Genomic DNA, 22,501 nt, shown 5'->3' with positions numbered 1-22,501 from the left:
CTAAATTTTCCAACGGCCAAATGGTCTTTTTTTAATACACCAGGATTGGAATGGCTCTGCCCAGTAAAAGCCCCACTGAGTGAGCCTCAGCTGCAAGAATTCGCTAATAAAAGTGTCTCCAGTATTTTGCTTTATAGCACCACTGTGAATTGCAGCATTACAAAAAAAAAAGAGAAAGAAAAAAAGAAAAGCCCCCGTGGCTCAAAAATTAGCTTTATTACCTCTGCCTGGATTAGAGTTACCAGGGAGGCCCACAACAGGGGAAAAGTGTCATTGTTCTAGTCACATGTTCATATACCAAGTCTGCTTGGGGGGACACGCCATATACAGAGCTGTATACAGACTCGCTATCTCGATTTCCATTCGCTCTTAAATCTGCTCACTTTTGCCCACACCACGCCACTGATTCTGGTCAAGGTCCAAGTTCTAAATCCAATGTCATTTCTCAGTTCTCTCTGACTTGACTGACAGCAGCGCTAACACCTGCTTGAAAACTTTTATTCCTAGCCTCCAGGGAACTCGCCGCCCTGGGTTTTCTTCCTGTCTAAAAAGTGGTGCCTTCTCAGTCTCCTCCTCCTCTCCTCGGCCTGTAATCACGCTGGCGCCCCTGGGCACAATCCCTGAATCCCTTCCTCTACCTGCACTCCTCCCTGGCCACCTTGTCCAATTTCCTGGCTTTAAATACCATCAGGCTGCTAACAGCTTCCAAATTTAAATCTTCGGCCCAGAGTTGAACCCAAAGTCACCTCCGGACTCACATCCAACTACTGATCTTTCCCCCCAAGCTACTCATCGCACCGTTTTCCCCTTGTCAGTAAAGGCCAGCTGTCCATCCAGCCGGTCAGACCAAACACCTTGGAGTTCGTGTTGACTCCTCCTCCTCCCGTCAAACCCAGCCCATCAGCGGCCCTGACTCCGCCCACTTCTCCTGGTACAGTCCTGCTCCAAACCACCACGTTCTCTCATCTGAATTACCTCGGTAGCCTTCAAACCGGTCTGCTGCCGTCCGTGTCCCACTACAGCCTAATCTCCACACCGCAGCCAAAATGATCCCTTTCAAATGTAAGTCAGACCTTGTCACTCTGCTCAAAACACTTCAATGATGCCTCATCTCATTCAGAATAGAAGTTCAAGTTCTGTTCCTGGATGAGGGCCTTTCACATTCTGACCATCTCTCCTTCTCTTAGCCCCATCTGCTCACGACACCCCCATATTGGTTTCCTATTGATGCTCTAGCAAAGTATCACAAACTTAGAGGTTAAAACGATACAAGTTTGTCCTCTGACAGTTCTAGAGACCAGAAGTCAAAAATCAAGGTATTGGCGGCAGGACTGCCTTCCTTCTGGAGGCTTCAGAGAAAACCGTTCCCTCAGCGGTTCCAGCTTCCAGAGGCCACCTGCATTCCTTGGCTTGTGGCCCCTTCCCTCCATTTCCAAAGCCAGTAACATCGCATCTTCTCTCCTCTTGACCGCCTGCCACCCTCTGATAAGGAGCTTTGTAATTACACAGAACCCAGCTGGATAATCATCCCACAGCAAAATCCTGAGCGTCCACGTGCAGAGGTCCTTTTAACACAGCAGTTAGCTTCATGGGTTACTTCTGAGGATTAGGTGAACAACTTTGGGGGGCTCGTTTTCAGCCCCCCACAACCTAGGCACTGTGACCTGCCTGCTATGCCTCAGATACGGCAGGTGTGCCCACCTGAAGGGCCTGCACGTGCTACTCCCCGCTGCGGAGACCTCACAGCTGCCTTCTTCCCTCCTCAGGTCTCCGCCCAAAGGTCACCTTCCCTGCAGTCTTCCCTGGACACTACCAAGTGAACCCCACATCCCCTCTGCCATCTGCTTCTTCTCCATTGCACTCAGCGCCATCTGATAGACTCTATGTTTAATGACGTATTTATCGCATATGATGTAAGCTTTCTGAATGACAGGTACATGGCACATGGTAGGCCCTCTGTAAATAACTGAAGGAGAAGAGTAAGTCCCACTTTTTTTTTTTTTAATTCAACACTTTAAAAAACTGGATTGCGCGTATTTTCAAAGGTTAGCTTCTAGCATGTGCTGTCCTCAGTCAAACTGAGGCTCTGCCTTTCTTATTCAAATCCAATCTCTTGCTTTCTCCTTGTTTTTCTTTTAAACTTTTTAGTATGGAAAATTTCAAACACACAAAAGTAAGCTGCACACTACAAAGAAGTCTTAAGTACCGACCACTCAGTTGAAATAATTATCGATACTACTTTGTCATTCTTGTGTTACCTAGCCACCCACCTTTTCTTCTAGAGTTCTTTGCTTTTTCCTAAACCCCACTTACAGGAGGCAGCAACTGCAGCCTGGTGAATTAAAAGGAAACTCTTGAGGGTGCTTGCATCTCGGGCCTGCACGCATCTCCTGGAGAGAGAATTCTAGTGGCAGAAGTGAAAGTTAAGAACTAAGGGAACCCTGCCAGCAACGACAGGTCTTCAGAGTCATTTCTGCTATGAAATCAATTTAGCTGCACTTGGCTATGGATTCCCGACTTTTAAAGACTTCATTAAGATCTTTAACTATAAAACCTCAGGTTTTAGTTTCTCCTATTTGGACATCTGGGAAAATCGTAACATCACATTTTCCTTGAAACTTGAAATATCATTATCTAATATACTGGTTTTAGTTCCAGAATTACTTATTTATTTTGGTAACACCTACTTCTTGCTCACTAATTTTATCATAAATCTTAAGTTTCTAAACCTCTGCGTCTTGCCTCCTTATGCACATTTTTCTACCTTTTGCTTGAAACTGTGACATTGTTGTCAATGCAGCTAAACTCCTAAAACTATACATTAGGAAATACATATAATTAAAGCATATGTTTTAAAAAATGCTAATTACAAAAGACAAACTCCTAGAGATCCGAGGCCAGGCTGCCAGAGGTGAGAAATGGGAGGGGAAGAGGTGACCCGCGGCCATAAAGGGCAGCACGTCGTGCATCTTCGCTGTGGTCACACGAATCTACACCTGTGATGAAACTGCAGACACGAGTAAGTGCAGGTAAAACTGGTGGGATGTGAACCAGCTCTGTGGTCTGCACCAATGTCAGTTTCCTGGGTTTGATATTGTCCGTTAGTGACGCAAGGTATTACCAATGGGGGACCAGGTAATGGGTACACCTGTGATGAAACTGGGACGGCTCTGTACTATTGTTTTGTAACTTCCAGTGAATTTATAATTAACCTTTTAAAAATGAATGTTGATAAATACCTCAAAACCTTCACTCCTCAGAATTATTCATGTTGTAATACAACAGCATACTTCCTCGTCTCATAAAAACCAAACAATTTTGGAATTTTGAACAATAATTTTGTAATTGTTAGTCATTTAAAACTACTATCTTTTAAAGTGCCAGGAATCCTGTGGGCACACACAATAAAAGGAACATAAAATTATAAATACCAAGATGATGAAGCTGTTCGGTGAACTGCCCGATGTATAACTTACGAGGCATTTCAGCCTCATACATTCCCACAGAGACACTAAACGTCGAGGGACAATTCTTGATAGCATGGAGCTAGAGAAGTCAGCATCAAAAGTACACAGGGATCACCAACTAATGTAGCAGGCCTTTGGATTTGGAAGCAGAAAGCCTCCCAAAGTATAAAGGGAGAGGGGATGTGGAAAGGAGACAACGGCAGACCAAAACCAGTTCTCCAGCATAGTCTGTGGCATAATTAAATCCCAAAAAGTCCTCCCCGCTCAGGGTTCCCTACCATGAGTCAGTTACCAATTTGGCATAAAGATCTAAGCACACAGGTTTTCTCCAAGGACGCACAGATAGTTCATGGTGCCAATTCCACGTAACTGGCCCGATTTCACTAAAATCCCTAGGTGGCTACAATGAAAGAGAGAACAAGAGAGACAGAGAGAATGAGCCCCCTCTAAAATAAAAATCATAAAGCAGCAGGGCCTCCCATTCAACAGAAGGACTTCTTCCCTGTTTCAAAAATAAAAACGCCATGAGAAACAAATGAAAACGCTACTTATTTTTTATTACTTTGTGGTTTTATTTTAATGCTTGAAAATCAAAGCCAGTTCTACAAACTACTGGCCATCCACTGTCAGCTTCATGCAAATGCTCAATGAAAAAAAAAGTCTGGCTTCACAGAGCGAGCCACCTTAGGGGTTCTGTTTAAAATATTTTCCATTCTTATACATGTGCTCTAAAATTGAGGTTCAAAAACACAACAACAAAAATCCAACTGGCCAAAGAGGGAAGAATTCTGAGGGACAATTGGACTACTGTGTTGCAAATTAAACTGTTCACACCTGCAGAATAATCTCCCCAGCATAACCAATCTACCCTGAAATGCAGCCCCATTGTACCAAAAGGGGGATCTCTTCTTCCACTAGATCCTATCTTTCACTGATAAACTCTTTGGATGAGAAAACCAGCAGCAGATGTGAAAGCCACATGGCCCTCTACAAAGCAAGAGAGCAAAAAGCAATGTTAAAAGAAAAGATTCCTTAAACAGCAGCTCGCTATCAAGAATGAAGATTTTATCATCTAATGCTGACTTTGTGGAAAGCAGCTCGCTATTAGACCCTAGTCCAAGACTCTGGCTTAACAGCGTCAGGCTGAAATCCAGGAGTTGGACTCACTTAGCTACACCCTTGTTTTCAACTCTTGGGAACGGGGCCAACGTGTAAAGTTAGAATATAACAAATACAATTTCCAAGGGGAAAGTAGAAGACAATGTAGAGGCTCTTACTTAACGTAATCGATAGGCTCTGAGCATGGTTTACAATTCAGTACATTTTATTTAGTGAATTTTAGCCTTTGAATAATTTCTTCCATAACTTCCCAAAGATTTCTGCAGCGAAGAAGACTTGCCAACACTTCCATTGAAGTAATACTGTGGCAATCAAAAACACTGAAAACTTTTTCAAATTCCTATTTAAGTAGAAAAATCATTTTGACGGAGCAAAATGCTTCCTAAAGAAACAGTGTAAAACCAGAAAGTTTCTAAGTTGTCCTGTATTATGTGTGGTTTCATTAAGCTGCCATAGAGGAGGCAAGTTCTGGAATCTAAATCTGGCTATATAGTTTTCACCACTCTAAAAGGTCCTTAATATTTTTAACTTTCACATTCTTGGTGGCACTTCGGATTTTAGTGTCTAGTTCTCCTACCACTCAATTTTACCGAACCCTTTCTCTTGAGGGTATAGACACTTGTGTAAAACGGATTATAGAATCCAGGGATGGGAAATGGTAACCACTAAACAAACTAATTCTTTGGCAGTTATGGACAATGGATATGCCAGTGTCTTCTGGAGAACACAGCTGTCCATGAAAAGCTAAATGGTCAGCAAACATATACACATTTAACTTGTGAGAAATGATATACTCTTCGCCAATTACACTCTCCACCAAAAAGAAAAGAACAAGAGACTAATTTCAATGGCCTGTCAAAGCATGGCAAAGTCACACTGGCATCACCTGGCTAGAAATGCAGACTATCAGGCCCCACCCAGGACCTCCTGAATCCAAATTTGCATTTTATCAAGATCCCCTGCGATTCGTGTGTACAATGAAGTTTGGCCCAGACGATATCTCCCACCACTCCACTCCACAAACGTATGCCCCAGAGTAAGCATGAGATGGGGGACACTGACCTCCGATTCCCTTGGGGGTCTCAGGTCTCATGTGCCTCACACCTCACTGAGTGGGATTCTGGTCTTTCAAGGGTAATTTGGACTATATGCCTAAAACATGATTTCACTGTTTTGTCCCCAGGTTGACCCTCGGCCCCCAACCTAACGACTGGCTTGATTAAACCAAGAGCTCGCATCTCACATCTTTGCATTAAAAACGGTGAGGACATTAACAGCTCAGGCTGGCTCAATCAAGGCCGAGCACAGACTCGTCAGCCTTGAGCACACAGCCACAGGTCAGCCATAACTCAGACAGCAGGGAGAACGGAGCTCTTCAGCAGACGGTCACCAAAAGATAAACAAGTGGGGATGTGGAACACAACCCCTTAAGTTCAGGGCTGCTTTCCTTCAAGTAAAATTGCTCCCCAATCCATTAATCCTTTAAAGTTGGTAATACTGCTAAGTAAAGTTCTGTTCCGAAGGAGCTTCCCACGCTTTAGTTACACGTGTCGGAGAATCTCGGGCATCGGTGACTGACGGCTTACCTGCGCACACCTTCCCAGGTCTTGCCTGTCCAGGTACTGAAATATATTGATTGCCAGTTCGTAAGGCAGCTGAATATCAAAGAAGGGCACATCATCCATTTCATTCTGAGGAGGAAAAAAGAAGGAAACGAGCTTACAATGCTGGGATTTGAAAATGCTCATACTTATACCCTTTAAATTACCAGAGACGTTCTTAGGTGGCGACAAGAAAGACGATGGCATTTCCCAGGAGGAGCAAAGCACCTCGGTACTCGGTAGGGCACAGTCCCAGGACCAATTCAGAACCTGACGGCGTTCCCAATTCTCTGACCCCCAACCAGCCTACCCTCCCGTTCACTTATGAAATCCAAACGACCACTTCCCATTCGGCTTGGAAAGGGAGAAGCAGGGGCGCCACCCTACAGCCTGCGGCATGCCACAGGTGTCCGTGCGGAAGCCTCTAAGGCAAGGGGCGCAGCAGGGAGCCAACAGAGTAAGCTCTGAAATCAGGGAGGCCCCCAGTCCTCCCAGGACCACTGCTCCCACCCCCCAACGTGGAGCCGTAGCAGAAATGCTGACCTAGATCACTAACGTGTTTTCATCAGGAAAAGGGGACTCGGGCCATGAACATGAGCAAAAAGTAAATAAATGAAGCGCTGCTCTTGATTGAGGTGAACGCCGTCTCCCCTTGGCCGCTGGAGAAGCACACGGTTTCCTAATGCACTCAGGGGCTGACGCTGGTTAACCTGAGTGAGCCAGTGCAAACAAAGCAGTTCTTCTTCGGTGTCATTTGTTAATGCAGAGAAATTAGAGCTCGCCTGCCTTTGGATAAGCAATTAGGGATGAGGTAACAGGCTTTAGTTGAGAGATAAGGCTGTCATGATGATCCTGGTAGCACAAAGAAATATGAGTGTGAAACAGAAAAAAAGCCAAGTGTGCATATGTACCGCTCTGCCTGTTCCGAAATCCACCTGCCAAAGCTCACTTGGGTGTGTGCTTCTGCAAAGCTAGGGAAAGCAGTGCTCTCCGTCCAAACAGAACCTGCTTCATACAATTCATCTTTAATGAGCTTTGGCTGACATCAGTGACTTACTGGTTGCAAGCAAATTATTAATGCACCATTCAAACACAACAGTCAAAAATTGCAAGGCTGAAGTCTCAAAACTGAAAACAGTCTCAGCATTTTTAAGGGAGCATGAGCACCAATTTAAACCCTACCAAGATTCAGGGTAAAGATTTTTCTGGAATCGTGTTTTCCATTCATCTAGGACTCTCAGGGCTAAAAGACAATCTAGGGTATAAGAAGGAAATGTATTCAACTGCAAAAAAACAGGGCAAGGCTAAGTGTGAGGGCCAAAAAGGATCACTAGAGGCAAAAAAGAGTAAGAGTTGACAGTTCTCTGTGGGCAAAGAAGGAATAGAATGTTACATCAAGAGAGACATGTTAGCTATTCGGGGTGTGGGGGGGAATAAACAGGAAAAAATCTGCAAGTGTTACTGAAAGACAAAGGGGTCCTCGCCTGAAAAAATACTGAAGAGTCATCCTTCTAACGTCAGGCTAGGTCCCCTCCTACAATTACCTGGCTTCCCTCAGCAGGAAAAAGAGGCATCACTTTCTCTGTCAGCCCAGATATAACTTGAGACTCCTCCTCACAACCCTGAAGGGAGTCACGGCCAGTGGAGGAAAGCCACAGACGAGACCGTCATTTGCGACCTTACATTTCCTCCTGCTTTCTCTTTTGGATTATTTGACTACGGCGAGGTGGAGAAGTCTACCTTACTGACTCCTGCAACAAGAGAAAAATGTTCCTGATCCTCACACAAGCAGAATACGGGCAAAGAAAAGCCTGTGTTCCTGCAAACTGAACTCATATTTAGCTTTTCACTGTTAAGAGACGTCAAGCACTGTTGTTTTTAGTCAGTCCCTTCAGGGCTAACTAGAAACCGGTGTCTGGACTTGACACTACCGTGAAGAAGCAGGAGAAATCACCTCTGTTCTTCGTTATGCCAGTGTGGAAAAGTCACACTTGTGGGGGCAGGAGCCTTCCCTCTTTTGCCAATTCTCTATTCTCATCCCCAAGGCAATGGCTCTCCCTGAGCACACCCCACCCCTGCCACCATCCCTTTGACCCCAGCCACCATGAGCCCTGGCATGCAGCACAGCATGGACGATTAGAGCAAAGATTCAAACTGACAGTCCTGGTTCTGCCACCTGACTAGCCGCGAGACCAGGCTAAGTGCAGCTGAGACTCAGCTTCCTCATCTGCAAAACAGATAAATGCCATGAATAGGGATATTACTAAGAATAAAAGGACATAATACCCTGTTTCCCCGAAAAGAAGACCTCGCCGGACCATCAGCTCTAATGCGTCTTTTGGAGCAAAAATGAATATAAGGGTCTTATATTCATTTTTGCTCCAAAAGACGCATTAGAGCTGATGGTCCGGCGAGGTCTTCTTTTCGGGGAAACTACCATTTTTGCTCCAAAAGACGCATTAGAGCTGATGGTCCGGCGAGGTCTTCTTTTCGGGGAAACTACCATTTTTGCTCCAAAAGACGCATTAGAGCTGATGGTCCGGCGAGGTCTTCTTTTCGGGGAAACAGGGTATTACCATTTTTGCTCCAAAAGACGCATTAGAGCTGATGGTCCGGCGAGGTCTTCTTTTCGGGGAAACAGGGTATTATTTATGGAAAGGGTTTGGCACGACCACCTGGGCTAAGTGTGTACTAATTGGTTGTTAATTTTGCTAATTTCTTCCCTTGAGTGCCACTCCTGTTCCTTTATCCTTCAATCAATATTTGTTGATTACGTCCACATCCCCTGCCACTCCCATTCCACCTTGTTGCTTACACAGAATGCTGTCTCCCCTTGTCATGCTAGAAGCAGCTGCTAGCTGGTGACAGCGGCAAGGGGATGGGAGAGGGAAGGCTAAGTTATTCAGGAGTCTGAACGTGGGAGATATCACGCAACAGGTCTTTTCTGAGAAGACTTTTAAAAAAGAATCAGCTCTTTTAAAAGTTAATACCACAGTAATGATCAATGAAGGATTTCCTCTAGCACATAGTGAATGGAAAGGATACAGCCACCAGGGTGCAAATGACCAGCCAGGATGCTATGGCTCCCGCACCAACAAACGATCAGAGACGCCATGCTGGTCTGGAAGTCAAGGAACCAGTTGTGATGGTTCCTGCTTATTCATAAGTTTTGGAGGGCAACAGCTATTTCAGAGCATTGAATTAAAATTGTTAAATACCAACATTACAAAGCCAAACTTTTTTTAAAAAAATCACTGTGCTCTTAGGATTATATGTAAACTCCAAAATTATGGTCAATCCGGAACAGATCAAGTCCCAAAACTTTCATGTAACCAACCTTCCACTGGTTGGGGAATGGCAGGGGAAAAAGGGAACCAAAATACTAAAGGAAGGTCCACATCTTAAGAAATATGTAGACCCACAAGGTCGGGATCCAAATGCTGAAGTTTCATGTTGCCCACGCGGAATCTCTGGCAAGACATTCTATCAATGGCTCTGCAGTGGATGCTCCGGTGGGTCTCTCAGATTCCCCCTCTGTGTCACTCATTCCCCACTCTGTCCAGAATGCCGCCTGCTGCTGGCTCACAGCTGAGTTCCTCCTTAGGCACTGCGCTTGGCCAAACAAGCTCTCGTCCAAGGTTACATCCCCTCCTGGAGGGCTGTGTGCATCCAATGACTAGTCAAGGCCTGGCCCCTTGCCTCAATTCGGGACCTCTGAGAAAGGCCAACCCACTAAGGCACCTGCATGCAAATCTCCATCTGAGAGCCTGTTTCATGAATAATCCAACCTTTTTCCAAAGCAATAGATGCAATCCATGATAGTTCCGTGTTCAACATATTCCCACGGGCTCTTATGTACAACTCTGGAGGCAGCAGGTAAAATCTATTTCCCTCTCCTCTACTCAAGGAGACATAATGGAATACGAGTCAGTGACACTATTATACCAAAAAACCAACAAACTAGAGTAGCTTCAAGGTTAAGTAAATCATTCATAAACTTCACCTTGCTATTATTAGTAACATAGCACTGGGGAAACACCTTACTAAAGTATTGAGAGTACCGACCCTGTGATTGAAAACGCAACTCTTTTGCAGGTACACATGATTTGACAAGAATAGGGAGCCATCCTGGAAGGAGGTTGTAGCCCTATAACCACGCAAACACTAATGGCAGCAGCATAATGTCTTAAGCACTCTCATTTGGTACTTCCCACAGTTCATAAATAGAAGTAAAAAGTACTATTTGCTACGAATGTGCAGAGAAATACCTCGTAATCTAACGGGTACTATCAGATTTCCACCGAGGCTATTTTGAAGCACAGAGCCATCTAAAAAGTTATGGGCCATGTTAACCAACTCTATAGCTTACTGACTTAAAAGCACGAGAATGAACAAGTTAGCATTTCAGAAATAAAGATATTCCAAGAAGGAAGAGATTAAAGACCCTGGAAATGTTAATATAGGGAAACTTGGTCACACTATAAAAATGTCAATATGACTAAAATGTTTAGAGAATAATTTCGCATTAACTTGATAGCCCAAGCAATGTGAGAAGGGTCAAATTTATGCTATAGAAGACCATACAGAAGACCAATAAATTCAAATTAACGTTCCTTCAAATTTAAGGGAAAACATCTTTTTGATTACAACCTGGCTTTTTAAATTAATGGCTCATATATTGATTCTCTACCACTACTGATGACTCTTGTCCTATATTACATATAAAAATTATCTCTGGAGTTTAAGGAAAAAAAACAAAAAGACGACGATGAAATGCCCAGGGTCTCAGATCTATTGCCCCAAACTTCCAGAGGTGGAGCTCAAGCATCTCTTCCTTAGGGATCCTCACTAAAAGCTGAGAACCACAACCCTAAATTATACAGATATAAAAATCAATACTTTCTCAATCAAGCCAAAAAGAAAAAAAGAAAAAGAAAAGAAACCCACAAAGGGGTCATGTTACTTTGTTAATTCAAAGTCAGTGAATACTAGATTTTCCCAAAGTCTACTGGACTTACTCCAAAAATGCTAAGAGAAATTGCAAATAGACCCATCCCCAGGGAGGCTGACTTGTACTCCTATGGGCTAATGTAAGACTAATTCTGTAAATGGATTGGATTTGTGCTTTTCTGTTAGAAATTCAATCTGTCTTCTCTTGTTTAGTAGAAGAAGGGATAATTACTAAGAGCCAAATCAGTAAAAAGTGAAGAAAGTGCCTTAAGTTTTGTTCTCAATATCTATCTCCAAGGCAAACAGAACACTAAATCTCTCTAGGTGGTGTTTTAAGAAACTGAGAAACGCATCTCGAGTTCACACAATAGCCATGCAACAACATTTCTGCTAGACCTGTGACTGAAGCGAGACTGTTTTCTAAAGGAACTTACTTATCTCAACTTTCCACATACTGCAAGAGTTGAGTGAAGTAGACCCCCAGTCTCACTCAGAAGCAATGGACGGGTCCCAGTTTCACCTGTTCTTTAAAGGAAAAAAATGGGTGGGGAAAAAAAGTCTGAGACACTGTCAAGATAAATTGGCATTCATTTATTTACAGTCCAGATCTTGTCTCAAAATAGGTGTTTTTATTGATACAAAGCAGGAGGCTCTGAGCAATGACACTACCAGAGATTTGTTTTTTCTGTTCTTCTGCATTCTTCTCCTAACCATTTTTTACAATGAGGATGCGATATTTTCACTGACCAAAAAAAAATAAAAAAAATAAAAATACATTTTTAAAATAAGGTGTTTTATGTTCAAAACGTTGTCTAAATTCAGGGCCCTGCCAGCTGCTGGGTTGGGGGAAGTACTGCTTGCAAATATGTAAGAAATGATGTCCACACTCAAAGAGGTAAAATCTTTTATAGAGATAAGTCATCGCCATGTAAAACAGAATAAAAACAGGAGAGAACAACAGACAATATAGACAGCCCCCAAGGTATTCCGAAGTTCATTAGTAAGTCAGCTATTTAGAACTTTGAAATCATTTCTCCAAGGAAACAATGCTATAAAGACTGGTTAAGCTCTCAAGCAGTGCACAAAAGGCCCATTTATCTCTTACTTTTAACCTAATCCCCAGGCCTCGCTATAAGAGCAAATCCCTGGGATTTGATTTACCACTTTTTTATGGGCCTTCCAACTTCAAGAACCGTTCTCATTCACCACCTACTGGTCTGATTCCTTGACTCTGACAAGGAACGGAGGCAGAAAATGCCAATGGAAAGGCCTGGGGGGCCAGGTGCTGGGGAATCCCAGGAAGCTGTGTGCACACTGGAGAGCGTGGGTGTCAGGCAGAAGAGGCCGACCCCTGCTTTCAAAGCCCCTTTTAGTCTACGCTGGGATCAGAGCTTTTGGATCCGGGAAGGAGAGAAGTCAGGGGGAGGAGGCACTCCCTTGTCAGAAGCTTCGGGCTAGTGTGGGTATGGATTTCTTTGTGCAAAGAGTAAATAAAGGGTTTCATGTCAAAGGTCCCCAACTCTCCAAGCACATTTCTACCAACAGGATCAGCTATATAAGTTGTAGAGCCTACTGTAAAACAAAAATGTGGGGTCCCTTGTTTGAAAATAATTAAGAATTTCAAGACGGCAACAATACGGTATTCAATGGAGCACAGGTTCCTTCTAAGCCTGGGGCCCTGTATGACCACACAGGTCAGAGGCCATGGGACCAGCTGGCCCCGGCCACCGCAGAACCTTTGCACGTACAGGTCTCTGCCTAGAAGCCCCTTCCCCAGAACTCAGCATGCTTGCTCCCTCACCTCCTTCCACGAAAGGAGACCTTCCCACAAAGGCCCTGTTGGATAGCAATATCTAAAATGACAGCTCTTACCAAACACGTTCACACGCTATCCCTTTCACCTGCTGCATTTTTCTCCAGACGACTTCATTCCTTACAATTATTTGTTCATTTTCTAGCCCCTTCTGCCCCAGCATGTAAATTCTTTTTTTTCTGCCTGGTTCACTGCTGTCTCCTCTGTGCCTGGAACAGTGCCTGGTCCTAAGAAGCCACTTAATAAATATTTATGGAATGAAATGAATGAAGCCCAAACGGTTTCAAGCAGCAGAACCTTCCAACAAAGAGATGACCTAAGTTACAAGTTATTCTAGGATACACAGAGCTTATTTCAAAATGTGCCCAAATAGAGACCTGCTCATTCATAACAGGAAAAAAACGAATGGCACTGACCACAGGACTTTTTATTGGGGGAAAGGAAGAAGGAAGAGAACTTTGGGCTGCAGGGATTAGGGAAGAATTAACATAGGAGAGAGAATTCAAGCTGAGCGTTAAAAGGAAGGCAAAGAAGAGCAAAGAGGAAGGGACTTGTCGTTCCAGGTACAATTCATGAGTTCACATTTGATTCCATTTGTCTTTTCATTTCATATTAGAAAGTTTCCCTGTTTCTAACTTAAAAACAGAAGTAAAGCCGTCCAATTTATCTTGTTGACAACACACATGTAGGCTCTGACAAATTAAATACTGGCAGAATGAGCAATAAATATTGGCCAGCAGTATTAAAACGTATCAGGCCTGAAAACCCAAATCCTAACTTGAAGGAGGCTTTGAATGTTCACAGGGGTTCCAATAACCATGGAGCTTCTGTATAAGGTTACTGTTGGAAGCAGCCATTCTGCCCCTATTATCTCAACTCGACAAATGCAGACAGGTCCCTACAGCACTACGTACCATAAGCAGAAGTACAAGAGTAAGAATCCCTGACCTCCAGGGAGTCCCCATCCGAGACGTGGGGAAGCGAGGGGCTTATCAGTGATAACTCTTAGCAACGAGGAAGTGGAAGTGACGTGAACTCTTCCGTAATACTAATGATAACCATAGCAACAGCGTCAATATGTAGGCTGCTTCCTGGATGTGTGCCAGGCTGGGTGCTAACCGTGTCCCACGTCCGATTCATTGCCTCTTCACAAGACAGATACGAGCATCACACTCACGTGACAGGGAAGGCTGGCAAGTTAACTGGACAAAGGTCAAACAGCCAGTCAGTTGCAGAGACTGAATTTGAACCTGGGACTGCCTGACTCTAGAGCCTGGACTCCTGACCAGGACTAGCGTGCTTCCACTAATGTCATCTTTTTAGTTAAAAGAAGCAAGACAGTAGGCTCCTGAGGTCAGGAAGTATCCGTTCCGTTTAGTGTCGATTCCCCAGCGCCCAGCTGACCAATGCATATTTGTCTGATGAATAGAAAACACATATTAATACATTCCCATAGTTTCGTGCTGCTTCAAACACTTACTCACTTAAAGTGGACATGTCTTGTTTCTGTTGTTTGCTGCCCAACATCCATTCCCTCTTCTTTCAAGACATCACCCCACTCTCACTCTTGGTCAACACAGTTTCGACGGGGCTGACCCCACTCTTATCTTTAGGAATGGGCAATGGATACAAGCCTGGCCAATCTGAGTCAGTCATTGGCTCACGGATGGATGCAGGACCCAATCTGGACCAATGGGAACTAAAGTCCATGATGTGCTACAGAAAACAAAACAGATGCTGTCTTTCCCTGGTCGCTAACCTGGCAGAACGTAAGACTGCAGTGGCCGGTAGCCATTTTATCCCAAAGAAGGAAGAGCCTGCCTGAGAATCAAGCCAATAAAAGGCAAGCAGGACCAAGAGATGGAGAGATTTCCCATTGTCTAAGCACCCAGAACAAGCACTACCACCTGGAATTTCAGTTACATGAACCAACAGATTCCAGTTTGGGTTTTTTAAGTCAGTTTGAGTGGGGTGCTGGCCGCCTGCAGCCCAGAGTCTGGATATATCACCTGAATAAAAATGAAATCAAGCAATTGGATATCACAGCCACCACAGTGAAGAAGAAAAGCAGCGTATTTACAATTATACTCCAGTGGGTCCACTACCTACCGAAAGCCTGACTTTTTGAAGAGAGACAAACAGAAGACAAAAGAGAAAGTGCCTCCTTGCTACCTCTGAAATTCTGTCCAGAGGTGTATCACTTCTCTCACTAGTTGAATCATATACCAAGACGATAACTTAGGTGTTCCCAACTCGCCACCTAAAAACAGGTGGCTTCTAAGTGCTAGTATTAAAAGCTTCACAAGAGCAGACAAGGCTCACGGAGACTCTTTTCTAAGTTTTCATTTCAACCGTGCTTGTCCCTCAAAAGTCTGGCCTGTATCTGGCCAAATGGAACTCTGAGGTGGTGCTGTTCCCCTACCCACCAAAGGCAACTTAACCCTCGACTGCTAACTTGTTAGTTATTCTCACTCCAGTGATGATACTGCAGCCTGAAGTGAAAGAGACCGCACGGCACAAAAATACAATAGGATGTACTAGTACAGAGGAGTGTCTCAAAGTTGGAGGGAAAAGGGGGGAGGGTTATGTGAGAAGGTGGTAGCAGATTTTTATTTTCCATTCATGTCAACTGGATCAGCCTGTGAGTTTCCGGGGCATCCCAAATAAAACGAAATCTTCCTTTTCAAGAGTTACTCATGGATCAAGCCAGGATTTTCCGGAAGACATAAGGCAAAGATCACAAACTCATGACCCCAAGGCAGATCCAGCAGGTTCTGTTTAATCTGTAGTGTCAGCACTTAAAATGTTATTTTTTAAATTAGTTATCAACAATTAAAACTGGGAGGGGTTTGTGGAAGATTGTCGTATGAACGGCCCCTACTCTATTCGTACCCCTCTATTTCCAGGCATTTGGGTAACTCCACTGACTCTGGCCTTGGCCACAGGGCTTGCTTTGGCCAATGTGACAATAACAAACAGGATCTAGGCAGAGATTTCAGAAGCCTCCTCTCCTAACTATGAGAAGGCCCCCGACCCAGGGCTACGCTGCTGGATGAGGAGACGCCCATGACACACACACACACACACACACAACTACTAGACAACCCCCAGAAGCAGCGCTGCCTAGCTGGCCAGCAGCCAATCTCAGACATTTGAGGGAGCCCAGCCATGCCCAGCTCAAACTGCCACCCTGCAACATGATGAGCTAAATCCTGTAGTTTTAATCCAAAGTTTTGGGTGTTTTTTATGCAGGAAAACAGACAGTCCACATGAAAATACATATTCCCAATTTAAAAACGAAAATCTCAAGACTCTGCAACACTGGGACTACATTCCTCCAGGGCAACAAGCAGCTGACCTGGGCAGTGAATACCACCTTTAGCCCAGCCGCAGCATGCATCTCCCAGTTTGTCCCTGTCATCTTACCACGTTGGGGTTAAGTTCAGTTGCCCTGTGCTATCTCAGTTGGGTGCTGTTATTTTTATGGCAAAGAAGAACTTGAAATACTACAGTCCGCATACTTGAGTTACTATCTGAAATGAGAAAACCAGTCCAATCGTTTTGGAAAAGTGTTTGTCAATATCTACTCAGGCTGAACGTATGCATATTTCATGACCCAGCAATTCCACAACTAGGTGTATCCCCTAGAAAAACGAGGTACACGTTCCAAAAGATGTACAAAATGTTCACAGCGGCACTATTCCTAATAGTTCCGAATTGGCTAAGAAAAAACTAGTTATCAATAATGTCAATCAGCAGTAGAATAAATAAAATATGACATATTCACAGGGATAAATCTCACACGTAATGCTATGCGCAAGAACCCAGACTCAAAAGAGGACATGCTGTATGATTCTACTTACAGAGTTCAAAAACAGACAAACCTAAAATAAGGTGTTAGAAGTCAGGTGAGCGGTCACCCATGGGTAGAAGCGACCATGCGGGGGTTCTGATAAGCTATTGATGCTGTTCTGTAATCTGGGTGCTGTTTACATGGATATGTACACTCTTGAAAATTCACCAAGCTGTACATTTATCATTCATACAGTTCAATACAGACTTTGATTTTTTAAAAGACTTTAAAAAGTGGAAAAACAAGACCATGAGGAGGGCTATGTTTCAAGAAAAATAACTGAGTATTTTTCTTTAGGGATAGCATGAAGACAAATTCTATACTATAATATTTAATGGGATAAAAAGCACAATAGCCATTATAAAACAAATCATTACAGAAGTATGGCTGAAATCTGGAAAAGATGCATAACGAAACACCTAATGAATTAGGAGAAAAAGGACCAAATGACCTAGGCTACTTCACTCATTTGCACTACCAGCCTGACCTCTGTGGGCTTTGAGGCTTATAACCAATGAATTATGAATCCAAGCCTTTTCCAGAAAGGTTACCATCATTTCTCAGACTTAAGATAGGGGGGCAGGTTTACTGCCCTTTAAAAACATCAATTACCTTCCTAGTGCTCATCTGCCAAATGGGGCTAACGGTGGCCATTCGAGAGGGTAGTTGGGAGAACTGAAGAAGATAATGTCTCTAAAGCTTTGAGACAGCACCAAGGAGACAGCTTGTAAGCACACAATGAATTATTATTTATAGCAGTGTTACTGATGATTGCAAAACACTAAAAGTAAAATTAGCGGTGCCCCCAAGGTTGGCTGCTGCTTGCAGTGTAGAGCCGCGCAGTACCTAATGTGGAGATTCTGAAAGGGACAGAGATCTGCAGGCACACATTCCAGTGCAGGCTTTCGCTAACTACATAGAAACTTAGATGCTGATATGCCCCTTGCATCCTCCAGCAGGCTAGGCCCCTCCCATTTTTAGAATACTTCATTTAGGGCCCCACTATTTTTGGGATCAGTGCCTCAGGAGTGTAAGGGCTGGAAAGCCTTGGGAAAACAGGACCTCAAACCAAAGGAAACTACACAGCAGAGAACAGTGTCTCCAACTTGCCTGATCATCCCAGCCACCAGATTTTTGGGCCCCTCGTCTAGAGATGGAGGCAGCAGGTCTGGAGAGGGGCCAGAACCTGTGTTTTAATAATGCCTAAAGTGAGTCTTACACCAAGTCAAGTTGGGGAAACTCCTACCTGGTGAAATACAGAGCCCAACAGACCCGGATCCAAATTCAAGTCTTGGAATTTACCAGCTGGGTAGGTATGCAGGGGCTAATTAAGACGAGCTCTTTGAGTTTCCCTCACTTGTAAACGAAGACTAACAATGCCTACCTCCCGGGATTGTTCTGAAACCTGAAGACCCTGTCACGTTCGGTGGGGACGATTTCAGCTGTGAGGCCCCCAATGTACCTTTGTCCTAATAATCTTTCCCGTTTATGTCTCCTCCCACGGGCTGGTCTTGCCTCAGCCTACAAATGTACTTCCATTGGAGTAACTCCTGCATAGATCTGGACTGACCTGGGCACCTTACCAGGTGCTAAGTCACCTTTCCAAAGCACTTTTTTTTTTTTTTAACATCTGTCAGACTTCTTCAATGTAGCATGTTCACGAGCATCCAGGGCTTCTGCTCGCAGCGACGCGCTTCCCACCTCCCGGTCGTGACATCCACACAAGTCTGCAAACACTGCCAAATCGGGGGACAAAAATCGCCCCCAGTTGGGACCCACTGCTTCCAGAGATACTCGATGCATAAACAACCAGAGGTGTGTGTACCTCGACTCGGTTTTCTCCCCATCCTGGTGGCACACAGAGTTCCAGTCCAGCTCACTGGGGGATGTGTACAGGGGGCCGGCCCGGGCCTCAGGCGGGGGCGACGGTCACTCACCAGGTCGCGGATGAGCTGGTCCACCAGCTGCTCCCCGCCCCCGGCGCCCTCACGGGCCGGCGGGGAACGCGAACGGCTCGCCGCATCCTGCCTCTCGGTCCGGGTCACCCGCGCCGCTGGGGGCCGCCCCGCACCCTCCAGAAGGCCCTGGGCCAGCGCCAGGTACCCCGAGGCCTGCTCCCCGCGTCCGGGGCCCACATCGGGCCTCCGCGGCCGCCGCTCCGCAGCCTCCGGCCGCCGCCGCTTCCGCACAGCCTGGGCCTGCGCCAGCTCCTCCTGCCAGCACCGGCGGAACTCGTCCAGGCTGGGGTTGTTCATCGCCGCCGCTCCCGGCCTTCCACGTCCTCCGCGGCCCTGCCGGGTGCCACGGGACAGTCCCTCCGCGGGAAGTGTCCCCCTCGGCCGGAAACTGGAGGCGCCACGACACTTGGGTTCCGGTGGGCGGCCCCGCCCCCGGCGTGCCCCGCACGCTGTCCCCGGCCCTGGTGGTTCTGTGCCCTGAGCCCGCGCCCAGCCTGTCTGCTTTGCTGCCTGTGGCTTTCGGGAAACGCAGCCTTTGCGCCAAGCGCTATTTCTTTATCCAACGAACATGCGTGGGGCAACTCTTACATGCTAGGCGCTGGGAAGGGAGACTTTAAATCTGCCCCCCTCCCCAAATCCACGTTAAACAAGTGAATATGAATGTTTGAATTAGTGGTAGGTGTTTTGACGAAAATAAAGTAAGACAGTAAAACGAGGCAAGGGATGGGGATGGAAGGGCTAACTTTAGAAGGATGGACAGAGAATGACCATCTGAGATGTCATGCGACCTACGAGCTAAATGAAAGAAACCAGCCGTGGGAAATCAGACCTCAGAAGAGATATTTCCCTAAGGAACTACGAGTACAAGTGCAAGGCCTATGAGATGGGAAAGAAAGCAGCATACAGTCCCACTCGGTCTTCAAAATACTTTGTACCTGCCGTTTTCTCCGCAGGGAATTTTTCTTCCCACTTGGACGTGGTTAACTCCTGTATCTTTCATATCTCAGCTCATACCTCACTTAATTTCCAACCCCTGCCTCCCCTTCACGCCGCCCCCCCCATAGCACAGAACACAATTTGTAATTTTATATTTCTGCGATTGTTTATTAATATCTCCCTTCCCTACTGGACTGTCAATTCTTTTTATTTTTATTTTTTTAAGATTATATTGGGGAAGGGGAACAGGACTTTTTTTTATTTTATTGGGGAACAGTGTGTACTTCCAGGACTTTTTCCAAGTCAAGTTGTTTCCTTTCAGTCTTAGTTGTGAAGGGCACAGCTCAGCTCCAGGTCCAGTTGCCTTGCTAGTTACAGGGGGCGCTGCCCACCATCCCTTGTGGGACTCGAGGAATCAAACCGGCAACCTTATGGTTGAGAGCCCACTGGCCCATGTGGGAATGGAACTGGTAGCCTTCGGAGTTAGGAGCACGGAGCTCTAACCGCCTGAGCCACCGGGCTGGCCCCTGTACTGTCAATTCTTAGCTTGGAGGTCAGCTATTAGTATGTGCTCAATACATATTTACTGAATAAATAACAACCCCTTAAGATAAGAACTATTGTGCACACTTTGCAGATGAAGAAACTGAGCCCAAAATCACATAGTAGCTGGCAATTTGCAGAGCCAGGATTCTTGTTACCATGATTTTTTTTCTGTTCAGTGATATTACCAGCCTGGGCTCCAGAGTTAGACAGACAAAGCTAGGTGAGAATCCCAGCACCCTCGTTTTCTCACATCCCCTTTCTCCCAGCAATTCCACTTCTAAGAATTTATCCTAAGAAAATTGAGGAGAGTTCAAAGAATACCCTCAAGGATGTTCCCAGAAGCATTGTTTATAGTACTGAAAATCATGTGCTCGCTTCGGCAGCACATATACAGTAGTACTGAACATCAGAAGCAATCTAAACAGGGCATTGGCTAAATAAATGTTGTCCTATTAGAATGGAGGAAAGATCCTAACTGGAATGTCAGTTCCATGAGAGCAAAGATCTGATCTATTTGTTTATTGCAATGTCTTCAGCACTCAAAACAATGCCCGGGACACAGTAGCTGCTCTATAAATAATGAATCAACAAATGAAAAACTGTGTAGCTATTAAATATCACATTGGAAAAGAAAATTGAATCACATGAAAAGATTTTCACAATATAGCCAGAAAAAAGGGAGGCTACACAACCATATATCCAGGAGGATCTCACTAGTGTCTTTAAAAAAAAAAAAAAGTGCATGCATTTAAAAAGAATATACACTCAAATCTTAACAGATCTTTAGAGAGGACAGGATTATGGGTGATAGAGCATTCTTTCTTGGTATCTGTGTATTCTTTCTACAGTGCATGTTGTCCTAGCCTGGGATCCCCCAGAAAGCAAAATCTGAGACATAGGCTTGCAGGTAGCTAGTTATTTGTGAAAGTCATTCCAGAGAATAGGCGTGGGGGACCACGAAGAGTCAAACAGGAAGGAGGAACAGCTAAAGATCATTCTTGAGTTGGTCCTGCTGTGGGAAGCTTACACTCCATCCCACTGGGATCTCCTAAGGCACCTTGAAGAACACAACTCAGGACTGTTCTCCCAAGAGATAGAACTGGAAGACAGGAGCATTTTATCCACTGGTTCATCCTCAATTAGAGACAGGTTAAGTCATGAGTTTTTCATAATCTCCCATTTCCAGATACAGTATAAGTAAATGGATTCCCATGTCTGTCCCACACCAAGGAAGCAGAGATACCCTGGGGCAAAAAGAGATACTCTGTGCCGCTAATAGGAGGGATCGTCAGGTTACCTGAGCACAAAGCTAGTTGCTACAGCAATGACGGAAAGAAAAGATCAGTCAAGACGATGTGATATGGGCCTTAAGAAATGTTGAATAGAAGTAAGTGTTCTTTTTGTAATTAAACTAGATAGACCATGAGCTATTTTTCCCCATTCATCTAACAATCCCATTTCATTTTCAATGCTTTCAATATGAATTGCAGGAGCCAAACTTGTTCTGATTATCTACTTGTGGGTCAAAAGCCAAATATGGCTCTTCTGATAGCTCTAGAATTTATGGAACGTTTAATATTTAAAACAAGAAGCAAACTGGAAAATTTGTAAACACCTAATTATGATAGTCAAAAATCAATGTTTCCTCTTGCCTGTTTAAAAGACTTTTACAGGGACAGTGCAGGCAGGCTAAGAGTGCCATTAGGCACCCAGGGAAAAAGAAAAAGAGAAATATGCTAAGAAGGAAAATACTGTCCTTTTGACAATATTGTCTACCATTCACTGACAATATTTATCTTGTTTTTATCTCTCTCCAATAGCAAATGCTTGGGCCTCCATGTCCTCAATTGAAAAATTAAAGATAAAAATATCTTCCCTTCACAGTGACAGTAAGGCTGATAAAATGCCTGTAAAACTCCCTATTGTCCATATGGCACATAGTAGGTCTTTGGTAAATGCTGGGTATGATCCTTATTCATGTGGTCATGGCAGATGGAGACTACGCCTAACCTATGTCTGGTGTTCCACGAGCCCCACCTTTTTTCCATATCAAGAGTGTTCCTTGCAAGTTCAATCCATTAAAGTTCTTCGGTTGCAAGCAAAAAAGGAATTGAATTTGGAGGATCGCTCACAAAGTTAAGAGAAAAATAAGCAGACCCTCAGAATAGCCAGAATCAGCTCAGATCCAGGGCTTTCATTATAGGAAGGCATGAACCATCTGCTTTCCATCTTTGGGGAATCAAATTCCCAGAGCAGGG

At 44.7% G+C, this 22,501-nt stretch overlaps 1 protein-coding gene across 1 annotated transcript in view; it reads right to left on the bottom strand.

Annotated features, from left to right (window-relative positions):
• The window catches only part of FBXW8 (F-box and WD repeat domain containing 8), a 109,557-nt gene extending 90,406 nt beyond the window's left edge, over nt 1-19,151 (bottom strand). The window contains exons 1-2 of the mRNA XM_033097580.1: nt 18,741-19,151; nt 6,173-6,277 (exon numbers count right to left, since the gene is read on the bottom strand). Coding sequence (XP_032953471.1) covers nt 6,173-6,277; nt 18,741-19,058 — 423 coding nt within the window. The 5' untranslated portion in view covers nt 19,059-19,151. The remainder of the gene's footprint in view (nt 1-6,172; nt 6,278-18,740) is intronic.
• Between the last annotated feature and the right edge of the window lie 3,350 nt (nt 19,152-22,501).

This window comes from Rhinolophus ferrumequinum, chromosome 25, assembly GCF_004115265.2.
Source record: "Rhinolophus ferrumequinum isolate MPI-CBG mRhiFer1 chromosome 25, mRhiFer1_v1.p, whole genome shotgun sequence".
NCBI classification, from domain to species: domain Eukaryota; kingdom Metazoa; phylum Chordata; class Mammalia; order Chiroptera; family Rhinolophidae; genus Rhinolophus; species Rhinolophus ferrumequinum.
Note: the sequence above shows the minus strand (reverse complement) of the source record. Positions and strands in the feature narration are given on the sequence as shown.